A 14,384-nucleotide genomic window follows, 5' to 3' on the forward strand; every position below is an offset into this window, starting at 1 on the left:
TCTGGTTTGCAGCTGCAGGGATAGATCTTCCAATTTTAAGGGCCGATATATATCTACATCCCGATAATGTGTAATTAATTCTTTGTGAGAACTATCGTATCCACATTTGGTCCTCCATTTCTATGGCCGTCTTTCTGCGTCGGCCAATAGATCGTGAGAAGATCACTATCCAACTGAGGAACTTTATCTTCATTACCAGGATATGCTAGTGTTACTAAAAGACACCAAAGCGAGTTACCAGGAAAAAGATCTTGCATTAGAAGAGAACGTCCGCGGCAAGACACCATGACCGGGCCAGAAACCTGGTTCAACGCCAATGTCAAGGATGTATACGCATCCATCCTGTAATCCAAAAAACAAAAAACAGGTTTGAGATTCCCAACACCATGTCTCTTACGGCAGAAAGAAAGGCAGGAACGATTCTTTGCCTTTATGAGGCGAAACAGAAGTGCCCGCGACAGCTTATGGTAATTTGGTACAACGGATGTTCGAGGTGCATTTGGTCGAAAGGCTCAGTACCGACACATGGTCTTCCACATGCCGAGAGATTCATACCTTCAAATCACCATGTGGGCAGCGGAAGATGGACGAAGATAAGCAACAGCCGAGGAGAGTCCTTTTCTTTCTTTCCCCTCTTCCCCTATTTATAGTCATAGGCTCGTATATCGTTGGTTGGCCGTTGGGATGATTATCCTTCCTGATAAGGATGAACATGCCTTTCCTATAAACTGCCTCGGTTGTTTGGGGCGGTTGCCCGGCGGTTGAAATGGATAATTTTGAACATTGAACCTCTTTGGGGCGGTTTTGAGTCACACATTTAAAATTCATCTTGCCTAAAACGAAACCAGGTTCCCAAGAAATACAGAACACCCTTTCCTAAAAAGAGTAAATAGCGTGCCCCCAAAGTTGTTTATAAAAAGGTGTGCCGGTGATCCTGAATCTCAAAACTGAATCCCTTTTTACCCAGATAGCCTTGAAATTGGAACCGAGTTTTGAAAATATATTTTACCTGTTGTAAATAGATTTGGACAAGAGACTAAATTGTTTTAATTCGGATCCACCGGTTCTGTTTAAATAGACGTTTTGGTCTTCTAGATAAGGATTTAACTTGTTTATAGTTGACCCGTATCAGTTGTTACATACATAATTGGACCTAGATCCAACTTGCCTTGAAAATAAATAATTTATGCTTCACAAATGAATTTCGATTTAGATCTATATGTTCTAAAAATAGATATTTAAATGGACTTGAACATGATTTAGATTGTTTGAAAATATGTACGTTTGAATGTCGTTATGGATTTGGACCCAAACCCAGTTTGGCCTATATAGTTCAATGGTGTGGATTAGTTAGATTAGTGAAATCAAATAAAACATACTAATAAGTACTTATGGATATGGATCTTGTTGTGTTTTAATTGTATCCAATTAATTTGGATCTAATTTACATATACATGCTTACGTATTGCTTGTTATGCATACATGTGGATGTGAACTTCATTTGTTTGAAGTGTATACATTCGTGTATGATTACAAACAGATATAGATTTGGATTTAACTTGTTTTCATATCCATATGTATATCGTTGTTGATTATACTTGTATGATGGCCCATGTCATGATGATATGTTTGCTTTGATTAAACATATCTATTTATGCCTTGTTAAAACTGCAATGATTTTTGGATCTTAGCAAGAGAATGGGAGCTCAACGATGTATTCTAGACGCCTTACTAGTTACTTGTACTTTAGATCCCGTGGGGGCTGTGGAGCCACATGATACAGAATTGGCTTCACCTAATGGCTGTCAGCCAAGCTGCAGGACCATAGGTAGCTTCTCTGTGGAAAACAAATAAGTTAGGTGGAATAGTTTGCATGGAGATTGAAGGAGCGTAAAGGTGAAGGAGAGCAAATGGAGCTCAAAGTACTGTAATACGTTCACTGCAATGCCATCATTTGTATCTCGTTGTACTTTCCAGCTCGACTTATCTGTGCTCAATTTGTTTGAGGTGCTGAGCAGGTTGATATGCATGTATCCTCTTCTTGTTTATTCAGTCGTTATAAGACATTGACAAATGGTGGTGACAGAGCATTCGCTTTCATCTAGTTTTGTTTCTGGTGTACGCAGCAAAGGTGCTTCATGAGAAAAACTAGATGGATTTAGCCAAAAAAATTCTTTATATCAACAAAACAATTTGAACTAGATATACAGAGAATATATATGGGAAGTAATATACATGAATTCCCAGAAATAGACCTTCACCTTCTGATAGGGATATTATTTGGAAATATGGTGTGAATCTATGCTGCATAAACAGTGCGGCAAGCCAGTCCTTGATCGGTCCTTACATAACTCTTTTGCAATGTCCCATTTTTAATTAACCTCAAGCTTAGATTGTTGAACAAATCCCTCGAATACTGCTTTGATGCTTTCCGCCAATCAGTGCCACATTTCATCATTGCCGCAAACTCAGCATAGCTTATGCGGCCATCCTGGTTCATAAGTCAATCAGTATTAAAGCTTGTTTATGAAATTAGCCGAAATATTTTCAGTACATTACTTGCAGCATAAGCTGTTGACACATGCTGATATATTCATATGCCTGTGAAAATGATGCCTACAGTTGAGCTATACTTTTCACATTTTTCTGTGTTAATAATCAAACTAAATTCATACCCTAAAATTGAGTACAATTATACAAAGAGTGTAAATATGTAAACGCGATGACATGGAAATCAAATACGGTTATTTTATATTTGCATCGTATGAATGTATTTATATATGCCCACAACTTTTCTTCATCTATTGGCGAAGATATCAGAACACAGAACCTTCAATCTTGTTACAGACACAGGGAATGTGCACAGTAGGTGGCCATTGTATGCCATCTTCAACCCCAAAAACAAGTGATCCACCCAACCTAAATTAGATATTCCACTATATGAACGAGTCCCCAACTGAGCTTGTCCAGTTCGTGGGATAAAAAAACCTGACCCTTAGCTAGGAAAGTCACTGGAATGACACAGTTTACTAACAAGTGTTTATCTCGAAAGCAGGATAATATGTTTGAACTTTGAACTTTGAGTGTCAATAAGCATTCAAAATTTGATGTGAATGGGGCAATCAACATCAACTACATTGTGCTAAAATCATAAAGTTATGTAACTGAAACCTATAAAACATATTAATTAATAACCCTTTTACCTTGTCTAAGTCCACATCTCGGATGATGTCATGGATGACCTCCTCACAGTCTGCACCAACAGCATCCTCCGCTAGAGCATCCCTTAGTTCTTCAACTTCTATGTAACCACTCTGATTCTTGTCAAAATAAGTAAATGCCGAATTAAGATGCTCTTCGCTGCTAATCCTTTTTAATTGAAGAGATACAGTCACAAATTCACCATAATCTAGAGTACCATTTCCATCATCATCTGCCTGCCAAGGGACAACAGAATTCTTCTTAACAAGAATACTTACTAAGATAAAATGGTCATTGGCCGAAGGAAATAGTTCATTTGTATACAAGCTACCATGAAAATAATTAGGCTTCAAGACTGACAAGTTACTGAATTTTTCAGAGGAATGAATGAATTTGTCTGAGAGCACATTTACATTATCAGTTATCATACATATGTATGCATGCTTGCTTTACACACACACACACACACACACATATATATAGACAGAGAGAGAGAGAGGGAGAGTTATACAATGAAATCTTTGATCTATTATTGTGATTTTTTTCTTTCCTTCTGAGAGATTTGTACAAGTTTAGTAAGGCAAACCAAATGCAGTTATATGTTCTTTATGGTGACCAACTATAATATTACCAGTGAACATGCCTGTATAATACACTAAAACGCCCACCTCAAATTGTTGAGACCAAATATGATGGAACCATAGAACTGAGCAAAGCTTAATGAGTAATGGAAGGCACTGTTCAATTATACTCTGTTCTATGTTAGAAATGACCTGATTTCCATGTCATTATCATGCATAGTGAATCATTATTGGTTGATCTTATGGTAGGACCAAATTTTCACCACAGCCAAAGTTTGGCCTTAGTGAATCGTATCAATGTATGGACTTTCTTGTGTGGCTGATAGATTATGTGAAACACATAAATGAGGATAGATATACCATTTGGCAGCTCAGCCCAACCAATCAAAGGAATGCACCATCCTACTGTAATATAGTTGAGGACCAAAATTACAAAAAAGGTATGTCTTATATTACACCAATGTGAAGAAAAGTTGAATGTTTTCTTTTACCAAGTTATGTGAACATAAGCGGCTAATTCTTTTGAAGCTCTATCTGCCTAAAAGCACATCTGAGTATGATATACAACTATCTCAGTACATGCTTTTCCACTAAATTATAATTGATATATCTGTGAACCCAAGCACACCAAATGAGTGCAAAAACTTGTTCTTTGTAACCAACTAAAATGTTACTAACGTCTGCCACTTAAGGGCTCCCAATTGCTTATACGAGTTCAGTACTGAAGAAAAGAAGACATTGGAACTCACAACATCCATCAGCATTTGAACATCTGGATCTGGAACTGGCTCTCCAATTTTATGTAAACCCACTTTTAGTTCCTCAAAAGAAAGGTTCCCCTTGTTGTGTGTGTCCATCATATGAAACATCTGTTTTATGCCTGCTATTTCCTCAACAGACAACTGTTCGGCCACCACCTAAAACAGATAAACAGAATATTGTACATTGAGATGTTCATGGAGTATGCAATACGTTGTGGACGCATAAGAAAAATGAACTTCACCTAAGACAAGTCTTACTCTTAGGGCTCTCTTCTTGAACTTATTCATGGCAGAGAACTGCTTAAGTCTGGCCGTGACAGTTTCGCCGAGTGGAACATTTGGAGTCATTTCAGTGTTCTTTACCCAAGGATGTTCTGCATTAAATGCACAAGTTCAAACTTAGGGAATTGATTCATTAGGAAGTACATAAATGGAATAAATATTGAGGCTCTAAAATGCTGGAAAAGTTCATAAACACGAAAAAAAGAAAAGACAGCATAATGTATATAGAATAGAACATCTAAACACGAGCTGATGTTGAAGCCCAATAAGGGACTTGTTTCGCTACAGGAAAAGGCCTAACGCTATCCACCATCAACGTTCTTACAAAGTGCGTTTTCAAGGTATCATGGTCGAGCCTTCATATTCATATTCTTTTGCTTTCATTTTTACATGGTGAATACATCATGATAGGAGCCTCAATTCAAGATCCATTTCATTATTGTTCTTGTCATTCAGTTTTCAAGTTTTAACATAATTAGAATATATTCTATCAACATGGATTCTACACTGACGTAGCCAAACGACCTCCATGACAGCTTTTCTTAGTATACCGCAAGTAATTGGCTCAATGGCACTAGCCTGACACTAGTTAAACATGCAACAAGTTCATAATCAGTTAATCTACAGAGAAGAATGCATGGATTCAAGTCTCTTTTTTGGTGATTACAATCCATTAACACACAGAACAACAAATACCAAGTACTTGCAGTGCTGTCAACCGAAGCTTCGGGTCTGGTTCAAGCATTCGCCTCACAAGATCCTTTGCATTTTCGGATACCCTTGGCCAAGGTTCTCTCTTGAAATCTATAACCGATCTAACGATGGCCTGTGCAATACCCTCTTCAGTTTCTGCAAAAAACATTATCAATTCAACAATTTGGTCATGTCAATACAAGAGGATACTAATCTATCGGTAAGAGAGAGAGGGAACCTGCCCAAAATGGTGGGACCCCGCAAAGCAGAATGTAGAGGATGACTCCTGCGCTCCATATATCAACCTCTGGTCCATAATTTCGCTTCAGGACCTCTGGTGCCATGTAATATGGGCTTCCCACAATCTCTGAGAAACGTTCACCTACCACGACCAACAACAACAAGAGTCATGGAAACAGAACTATATAAAATGTATATGCCCCAAATATTTATAGACAACCAACTTGGCAGCATGAAGATGTCACATGAAAAACGCGCTTCATTTTATCACTCGTTTTAAGCAAAATCTGCAAGCTATTATCAACGAAAATGGACCATAACATGCGAACAGGCACAGAGAGGAATTTCAAGGTAAACAGGCACAGAGAGGAATTTCGAAGCCTTACCGGGCTTGAAAAAAACTGATAGTCCGAAATCAATTGCCTTGAGGGGAGAAGATTCAGTCTTGTCTGCGAACAAAAAGTTCTCTGGTTTAAGGTCCCTGTGCATCACTCCGTGCTTGTGGCAAGTCTGCAGCATGACTAGTGATCAATTAGTAAAGTTTCAATAGGTTGCAATCAAGACGGTTTCTTAAATTGTGCAGAAAATGCATTTGAAGCCAAATGTTCGGACATAAACTATATCACTTTTTCTGTTTTTCTGGTATCTTCAACCTCAGCAATGTTATTGACCTTTAGAACGCTACCAATTCCTGAATACATTATTAGAAAGAAAAACTTCAAACAAGGTAGCAAGAATATGAACAATGGGAAGAAAGAAAAGGCGCCTCCGTAAGATTCGGTCATATTAGGAGTAGGACATACAAAACCATTAGGACATACAAAACCACCAACATGTCAGAACTGAGGAGGTCTGCGAAAGGGAAGAAAATAATTACCATAACCACCTCGACGATGGTCTTGAGGATGGCAGCGGCAGCGCGCTCGGTGTAGTGGCCGCGGGCGACGATGCGATCGAAGAGCTCGCCGCCCTTGCAGAGCTCCATGACGAGGTGGATGGCCTCCCGATCCTCGTAAGCCTCCCGGAGGCGGACGATGTTGCCGCACTCCGGCAGGCTGCGCATGATCTCCACCTCCCTCCTCACGTCCTCTACGTCGATCTCCGTCCTCAGCTTTTTCTTGGATATGGACTTGCAGGCAAGCTCCTCGTTGCTCTCCGAGTCCACGCACAGGTGCGTGACGCCGAACTCCCCGCGGCCGAGCTCACGGCCGAGGCGGTACCGCCGGTGAACGTCGTGGCCGTCGGGGCTCTCCAGCACCCAAAAGTGTCGACTCCAGCTGCCGAATCCACGGCTCGAGGTGTGCTGCGCCTCGGAGACGGAAGAGGAGGAACTGGAGGAGGAGAAGCCAGTGTGTGAGAAGGACGCCTGGGGCTTCTTCCTTTTCCTCTTTCCCCTCTTGCACTCCACCGTCGATCCCTGTGGATGGGTGCAGGCGTTTCCCATGTACACCGCTTCCTCCTCCTCCTCCTTCCTCCTCTAGAGGGAAGTTAGAAAGACAGGAAGGAAGACGGCGTGTGGTGGACCTGTGGAGGAAGGGGGGAAGAGAGAGAGAGGAGGTGGCCACTATGAATGTGTCTGCAGGAGGAGGGTAGATGGATGGACGGCAGCACGCATTGCTCGCTGGTCGTTATTCTTTCCAACGTACTTCAACGAACAATGGCCAACGAAATCTCTCTCTCTCTCTCTCTCTCTCTCTCTCTCTCTGTCTCTGAGGTTGTGCTTGTTCCGCTAGGAATGATTTCCCCGCCACCGCTTGAGTTTGTCGTCTGTAGCAAATGATATACTGAAATCGGTTTGTCAATCGAACCAAAAAAATAAAGCCTCATTATTCAGCGATTCGATGAATCCGATCTGATCACTTGTGAAGAAGACTGATTAAAAAATTAAAAACAATGAGGTTGATTAAAAATTGGTTTTTAATTAAAAACCAATTAGCGGCCTATTGCAGATAAGAACAACGGTCTAAGTTTCTTTTAATTTCTAATTAAGAAATGGTCGCTCAGGTTTTTTTCATGATTCTCAAATTAAGCCACGACATCGTTAGTGTTGGCAAATGTATAGTTAGAAAATTCATGACTGAGAGCCACTGACTTATTGTTGATTTGATCAAGTTTTAATATAATATGAATCGGCGACTTAAAACGCCGAGTTAAGCCAAGTGGGGCTGAGTCAGGGGGACAAGATGGATCAACCTTGACTCATAGCCAGGTCTTTTTAGCGATTCAAGAGTCGACCGATTCCTCAACCAACTCGGCAAACAAACCAGCTATATTTAAAAGACCACATTTCAAAACTGAAGAATGCGAGGTCGTCTGTCTTGGTGAGCTCCTTGACCGCACTCTCTCAGAAATACTGAACTGCATGTAATCAAAAAGTAAAATATGTCTAACCGTATTTTGAAAGTATACGTAGTGCCTTCAATTCAAATAGAGATACTCAAAATTTTCTCCCAAACTGAATCAAGCAAGACACAAATAGCACAACACAATGAGTCGAGCCAACTCGGCTTCGACTTAAACTCGCTTGAAAAAACTTAAATCCAGCTCAACTTGTTTATAGACTAGAGTTAAAGCTGACACTTAAATTCGAAACGATGAATAAGTTCAGCTGTAGTTACAAGAACTTCACTTGGTTTAAACTCGACTTGCTACTTTAAACCGGTTGAATCCCAAAAAACCGGTTCACCAAATTTCCGAAACCAATTCGACAGTTTAGGGTAAAACGAAAATTTCTTTACTGTTCACAACGGTCGTCGTTCCCTTCCTTTCGACTTGTCTCTCCCTCTCTTCCGTGGGACTCCACGGAAGAGAGGGAGTCCCACGGAAGAGAGGGAGAGACAAGTCGAAATGAAGGGAACGACGACCGTTGTGAACAGCAGAGTCACCAGACCACGGTCACAGACGTGCGAGACCACCGCACCAGCACCGGCCCATCGGCGTCGCGTCATCTGCCTAGTAGCAAGAATTCGCATTCCACTTTTTCCATTAAACATTCTTTTATTTATGTAGACGCTTAGCTTATTTCGTTACATATTATTTCAAAGAAAGAACGAAAAATACATTCAACCAAGCACCAAGAAGGGGAATCCTTATTTATTTAATACAAACGGTGAAACTGTGTAAATCTCTTGCACTCGAGGCTTCAATCCATGAGATGAAGACAACGATGCTGCAGTGCTACTTCGACCAACTTTGGGACGAGGACTGTCGTAAAACACGCACTTCTTGCATCCAATGATTCCTCAATTGCCAAACAACACATACTAATCAAATAACCTGCCGAAAAACCTTCCGTCTGATCTGTTGTTGGTGAGTTCCCAGTAAATGACATAGTGGCCTGGATTGTCGGCTCTTTCAGGATTGACATCGGGTGATACGCCCATCTTGCGCCACATTTGTAGCAGAAGCTGCAACCACACCTGCAAGTGATGTGGTTGCAGCCCCCTACTTTCTCAATACATTTTGCATTTGGGGCATTGCTGCCATTTAAAAATGGCCGCGAGCTTTATGATCTCTTCATCATTATCCTTCTTGTTCTTCTTGTCGCTGTCCTTCTTTATCTATCCATTGTGCTGGAAAAGTGTTGGACGTTTTTCTATGCACCAGAAATCTCCCTATGTTGGTTCAGCAAGATCTCCAGCGTCCTCTGTGAAGAACAGCAAACAAGAGCAAGAGCAAGAGGAAGAGAGAGAAGATAAGTCAGTTTTATTTTGGGGTTTTCTTCCAAAGGGCTTCTCACGGATTATCATCTTGAGAGTTTGCTAGGAATTTAAAGCCCAGCCCTTTAGGTTTTCCCCAACCCTAGCTACGGTTACGTGGGAGATTCTTTAGGAGATATTGTAAGAGTACTTTTAGATGAAAATCTAGTAACTGCTCGGATAGGGCTCAATGGCCACTATCCAACATCTCCCACTTGGCCATGAGACCGCCAGTTTTCTTCCATTATATGTGGGTTTTCTTTTCTCAGTTTGTTACGTGGTTTTCCTTAATTGGCTTATCCAGCGTAACTTAAACCTTTTTCGAGGTTTACAGCGAGGTTTTCCATTCAATGGTTTTTCCTTCGCAATCTTTCAAATATATTTCAGCCCCATATGAGCTACATGTTTTGAAAACAAGTCTTCAGATATTCCCTTGGTTAAGGGATCAGCCACCATATCATTTGTAGGCAAATATTCTACTGAGATTTCATTTTTCTCGATCATTTCATGAACATAATGGTATTTCACCATTATATGTTTACTCTTTGAGCTGACAGCTCCATTTTTCATCAGAGATATTGCTGCCTGATTATCACAGTATAGTTGGACCGGTTCATGAGCAAGATCTAATTTCAAGTCTTTCAAGAACCGATTTATCCAGACAGCAAAAGTAGTTGCAATATTGCATGCTACATACTCTGCTTCTTGTGTGTGCTGAGCAACACATCCCTGTTTCTTACAAGACCAGGCTATCGCCCCACCTCCAAAGAGAAAGACATACCCTGAAGTGGATTTACTATCATCTTTACAACCTGCAAAATCTGCATCAGAATAGCCAACTAAAGTTAGCTCATCTGCTTGATAAGACAATTTCAGTCATTTTGTTCCTTTAATATACCGAAAAATTCTTTTGACTGCTTGCCAATGAGGCCATCCAGAATTACTTTGATAACGACTTACCAGACCGATAGAAAAACTTATGTCTGGTCTGGTACAAAGCATTAAATACATCAGACTACCAACTGCTTGTGCATATGGAACATTTAATTTTTGTTGTTCTTCACTGGGACAATCACTCCTGCTTAAGTTTGCTCCTTTAGCTATAGGAGTCCCAATTGGTTTACAGTCTAACATACGAAATTTCTTCAAGATATGATCAATATACCGTTCCTGGCTTAAACTCAGGATTTTTGAGTTTCTTTCTCAAGTGATTTTTATTCCTAATATATAGGATGCTTCACCCAAGTCCTTCATTTCGAAGTTTTTGTTTAGCCAAGTCTTCGTTTTGTATATCATATCGTTATCATTTCCTGTTAATAATATGTCATCAACATATAATGATAGAATACAGAAAAGACTCCCACTTTTCCAAACGTATACACAGTGGTCTAGTTGGTTTGCTACAAACCCAAGTTTTGTAATTGCTTTGTGAAAAGCAAAATACCACTGTCTTGGAGATTGTTTCAGTCCATATAACGATTTATTCAACTTGTACACTTTGTCTTCTTTTTCCTTGATGACATATCCCTGCGGTTGAGTCATATATATAGTTTCTTTTAACTCACCGTTCAGAAAAGCAGTCTTCACATCCATCTGACAAATATCCAGGTCATAGAATGCCGCGATAGCCAAAATTATTCTGATTGATGCGAACTTTGCAACTGGCGAATAGGTCTCTGAGTAATCAATTCCTTCCTTTTGGGAAAAACCTTTCGCCACTAGTCTGGCTTTGAATTTTTCAACTGATCCATCAGCTTTATACTTCTTCCTTAGCACCCATTTACATCCAATGGGTTTTCTGTCATTAAGAAGATCTACTAATTCCCAGACTTTATTCTTTTCTATGGATTCAATTTCTTCATCCATAGCATTCACCCAATCTGACGATTCATGTGAGCTTACCGCTTCATCATATGTCAGATTGTCAGACATTTCGTCAATGTCTGCTAGGTAGCATAGCTCCTCTGCCAAATATACATAATAATCATTTAAATATGAAGGAGGAGCTCTTGGTCTTTTATGACTGATAACGTCTGAGATGATGAAGTATTCATATCAGTTGGTTCATTGCCTAACTGATCTTCAGTAGGTTCATTTCCTGACTGTTCCTCAAATGATTCTTGTTCAGTTGGTTCATTGCCAAACTGAACTCCAGTCGGTTCATTTCCTGACTGACCTCCAGTCGGTTCATTACCAGACTGTTCATCTGAATAAATCAGATCATCCAGTGTATCATTTCGATATTCCACTGGATCATAATCTTTATTATTGAGTTCTTCTATGAACTCTACATCTCTACTTTCTATAAGTCCCATAGATGAATGATATAATCTGTAGCCCTTGGATCCTTTTGGGTATCCAATAAATATACATCTCACTGATCTATTATCTAGTTTATCCAATTTTGGATCTAGAATTTTCACGTGTGCTACAGATCCCCATCTCCTTAAATATCTCAGATCTGATTTTATACCAGTCCATCTTTCATAAGGAGTGGTTGGGACTGCTTTGCAGGGCACTCGTTTTATTGTATACATAGCTGTCAACACAGCTTCTCCCCAAAAAACTTTTGGTAATTGTGCTCCTGCCAACATGGATCTCACCATGTTCAAGAGGGTTCTATTACACCTCTCAGCCACACCATTTTGTTGTGGTGTCCTAGGCATTGTCTTTTGCCTATTAATTCCAAGGTTTTTGCAGTATTCGAGGAATTCACTAGAAGTGTATTCTCCTCCTCGATCAGACCTTATGATTTTGATGTTCCTTCCAAGTTGTCTCTCGACTTCAGATTTGTATTCCTTGAATTTCTCAAGTGCTTCAGATTTATATCTGATTAAATATATGTAACCAAATCTTGAGAAGTCGTCAATAAAAGTTATGAAATATAACTTGCCACTATGAGTTTGGACCCTGAAAGGTCCACAGATATCAGTATGAATTATCTCTAATAATTCAGTGGCTCGAATTACTTCAGATGGAAATGGTTTTCTTGTCATTTTTCCATATACACATGACTCGCATTTCGTAAAATCACTTAGATTTATGTCAGGTATTAAACCTTGTTGTGCTAGAGTCTGCATCTTTTTTATGCTTATATGGCTTAATCTTTCATGCCATAAGTTTACATTCACACTCATTGCACAATCGAAATAAGCAGAACTTGAAGCTTCATTCATGTCATTCAATTTGAACATACCATGTTCTTTTACAAATTTTCCACTAAACATGAGTCTTCCATGTTTTCCTACTGTTACTTTTCCTGGAATAAAACGTACTTCAAAACCTTTCCCAGTTAGTGCAGGAACTGACACTAGATTCCTCCTCATGGAGGAGACATACAAAACTTCGTTACAACACTTGTACCCTCAACATTTAAACGATATGCCCCAATTCCCATGACATCACAATAAGAATTGTTTCCCATATAGACTTTGTGGGTTCCCGGACTCAGATTTTTCATGTGGATCACTCCTTCTTTCGTCTTCGCAATGTGACGAGTTGCTCCTGAATCGACCCACCATCCAGTTAGATCTCCATCTGCAAACAGACATTCTGATACGACACAGATGACTTCCCTGTCAGAGTCTCCTTGAGGCTTCCTTCTGTTGTAGTTGCCCCGACCAATGTTGTCTTTCTTACTCGGGAATTTTGTCCTGCAATTCTTCTTTATATGTCCAGGCTTCCCGCATCTGTAGCATTTCACTACAGTTCCTTGATATTTCTTAGTACCTGCATAATTGCTCTTGAACTTGCCATCGTTTCGATTTTTAAATTGTTTTGATTTTATAGGCACATGACTACCAGCAGGTTTTTCCTGGACTGTCATCAACTCTGTTCTATTTTTCTTGGTCAGTCGTTGTTGCTGTAGAGCTAACTGTATGGGAAGCTTTTCTAACGTAAGGGTATCAAATTGAACACTCAAAGCAGTAACTGCCATATCTCAAGAAGGAGGTAGGCTGTTCAGGATTGTGCTGATCTGCATATTGTCAGATATGACATTCCCTACCACAGCTAAATCTTTAGCCATGACCAACATCTTGTTGACATGGTCCATTACATTATCTGACTCTTTCATCCTATAGGAATTGTATTGTTCTTGCAGTAGCTGTATGTGCATCGCAGTCATGGTATTGTATTTAGAAGCGATAGTATCAAACATATCCTTGGCAGTTGGACAATCCTCAAAGACTCTGATTTGATCATCTTCCATGAAGGCTAACATAATTGTTTTAGCCATTAGATCATCAGAAGAAAATGACTCATATGCCTTTTTCTCTTCATCTGTATGTTTGTCTCCTAAAATTGGAAAAGGCTCGTTGATTACATAAACTAGTCTTTCTAGGGTCAAGGCCAACATTATTCTATGCTTCCATGCATGGAAATTTGTCCCATTCAGTTTTTCGGTCTTAGCTAATTCAGAAGCTCCGACTCTTGATGTCATTTCTAAATTGATTTCCCATGGCAAGTTAAGAACAACAATAGCAAATAGAAATAAAATTTACAATAAATATCACATCAAGAGGTCTTAAAATAAATATGCATGTACATCAATCTCAAACAACATTCTAAAATAATATTTAGAACAAGAGAATTATAGATTAAATTTAATACGTATATAACTCTTTTTCAGAGTCATTTTCATTTTCAAAACCCTCTTTCTCCACTGTTTAACAACAAGCTAGAGGGTGCCATACGAAATTTCGTATAAGAGCAAGGTTTTCCGCTAAAATTGCTAAATAAATTTCCGGAACCCCTTATAGCAATTTATAATAACGCTGAGAGTCCCCATAAGTAATTTCTTATAAAGTTCCAGGTCTTTGATGAGAATTAACTTTCGCGAGCCTCTTTTTGAAAAACTTTTCAGCAAAAATGTTGCGGCTTTAATTTATGAAAAGTGTAACAGCCTATTTGAAGATCAAGCGTAATTG

The 14,384-nt window shown here is 39.5% G+C and overlaps 2 protein-coding genes across 3 annotated transcripts; both read right to left on the minus strand.

The window, feature by feature from the left end:
• Positions 1-2,038: 2,038 nt before the first annotated feature.
• LOC116250723 (calcium-dependent protein kinase 8-like) lies at positions 2,039-7,498 on the minus strand. Of its 2 annotated transcripts, XM_031624583.2 has the most exons (9): positions 6,636-7,498; positions 6,145-6,268; positions 5,757-5,900; positions 5,522-5,674; positions 4,802-4,917; positions 4,532-4,699; positions 3,204-3,437; positions 2,262-2,491; positions 2,039-2,134 (listed from the first exon to the last, which is right to left on the minus strand). In XM_031624583.2, the coding sequence occupies exons 1-8, from the start codon at positions 7,200-7,202 to the stop codon at positions 2,300-2,302; spliced, it is 1,698 nt and encodes a 565-aa protein (XP_031480443.1). In that variant the 5' UTR covers positions 7,203-7,498; the 3' UTR covers positions 2,039-2,134; positions 2,262-2,299. The 2 variants fall into 2 exon arrangements, with proteins under 2 accessions (XP_031480443.1, XP_031480442.1); XM_031624582.2 differs by lacking the exon at positions 2,039-2,134 and having other exon boundaries at positions 2,216-2,491.
• Positions 7,499-13,396: 5,898 nt separating this feature from the next.
• On the minus strand, positions 13,397-13,897 carry LOC116250372 (uncharacterized). The gene has a single exon (XM_031624000.1). The coding sequence runs from the start codon at positions 13,895-13,897 to the stop codon at positions 13,397-13,399; it is 501 nt and encodes a 166-aa protein (XP_031479860.1).
• Positions 13,898-14,384: the final 487 nt, after the last annotated feature.

This window comes from Nymphaea colorata, chromosome 3, assembly GCF_008831285.2.
Source record: "Nymphaea colorata isolate Beijing-Zhang1983 chromosome 3, ASM883128v2, whole genome shotgun sequence".
In the NCBI taxonomy this organism is placed as follows: domain Eukaryota; kingdom Viridiplantae; phylum Streptophyta; class Magnoliopsida; order Nymphaeales; family Nymphaeaceae; genus Nymphaea; species Nymphaea colorata.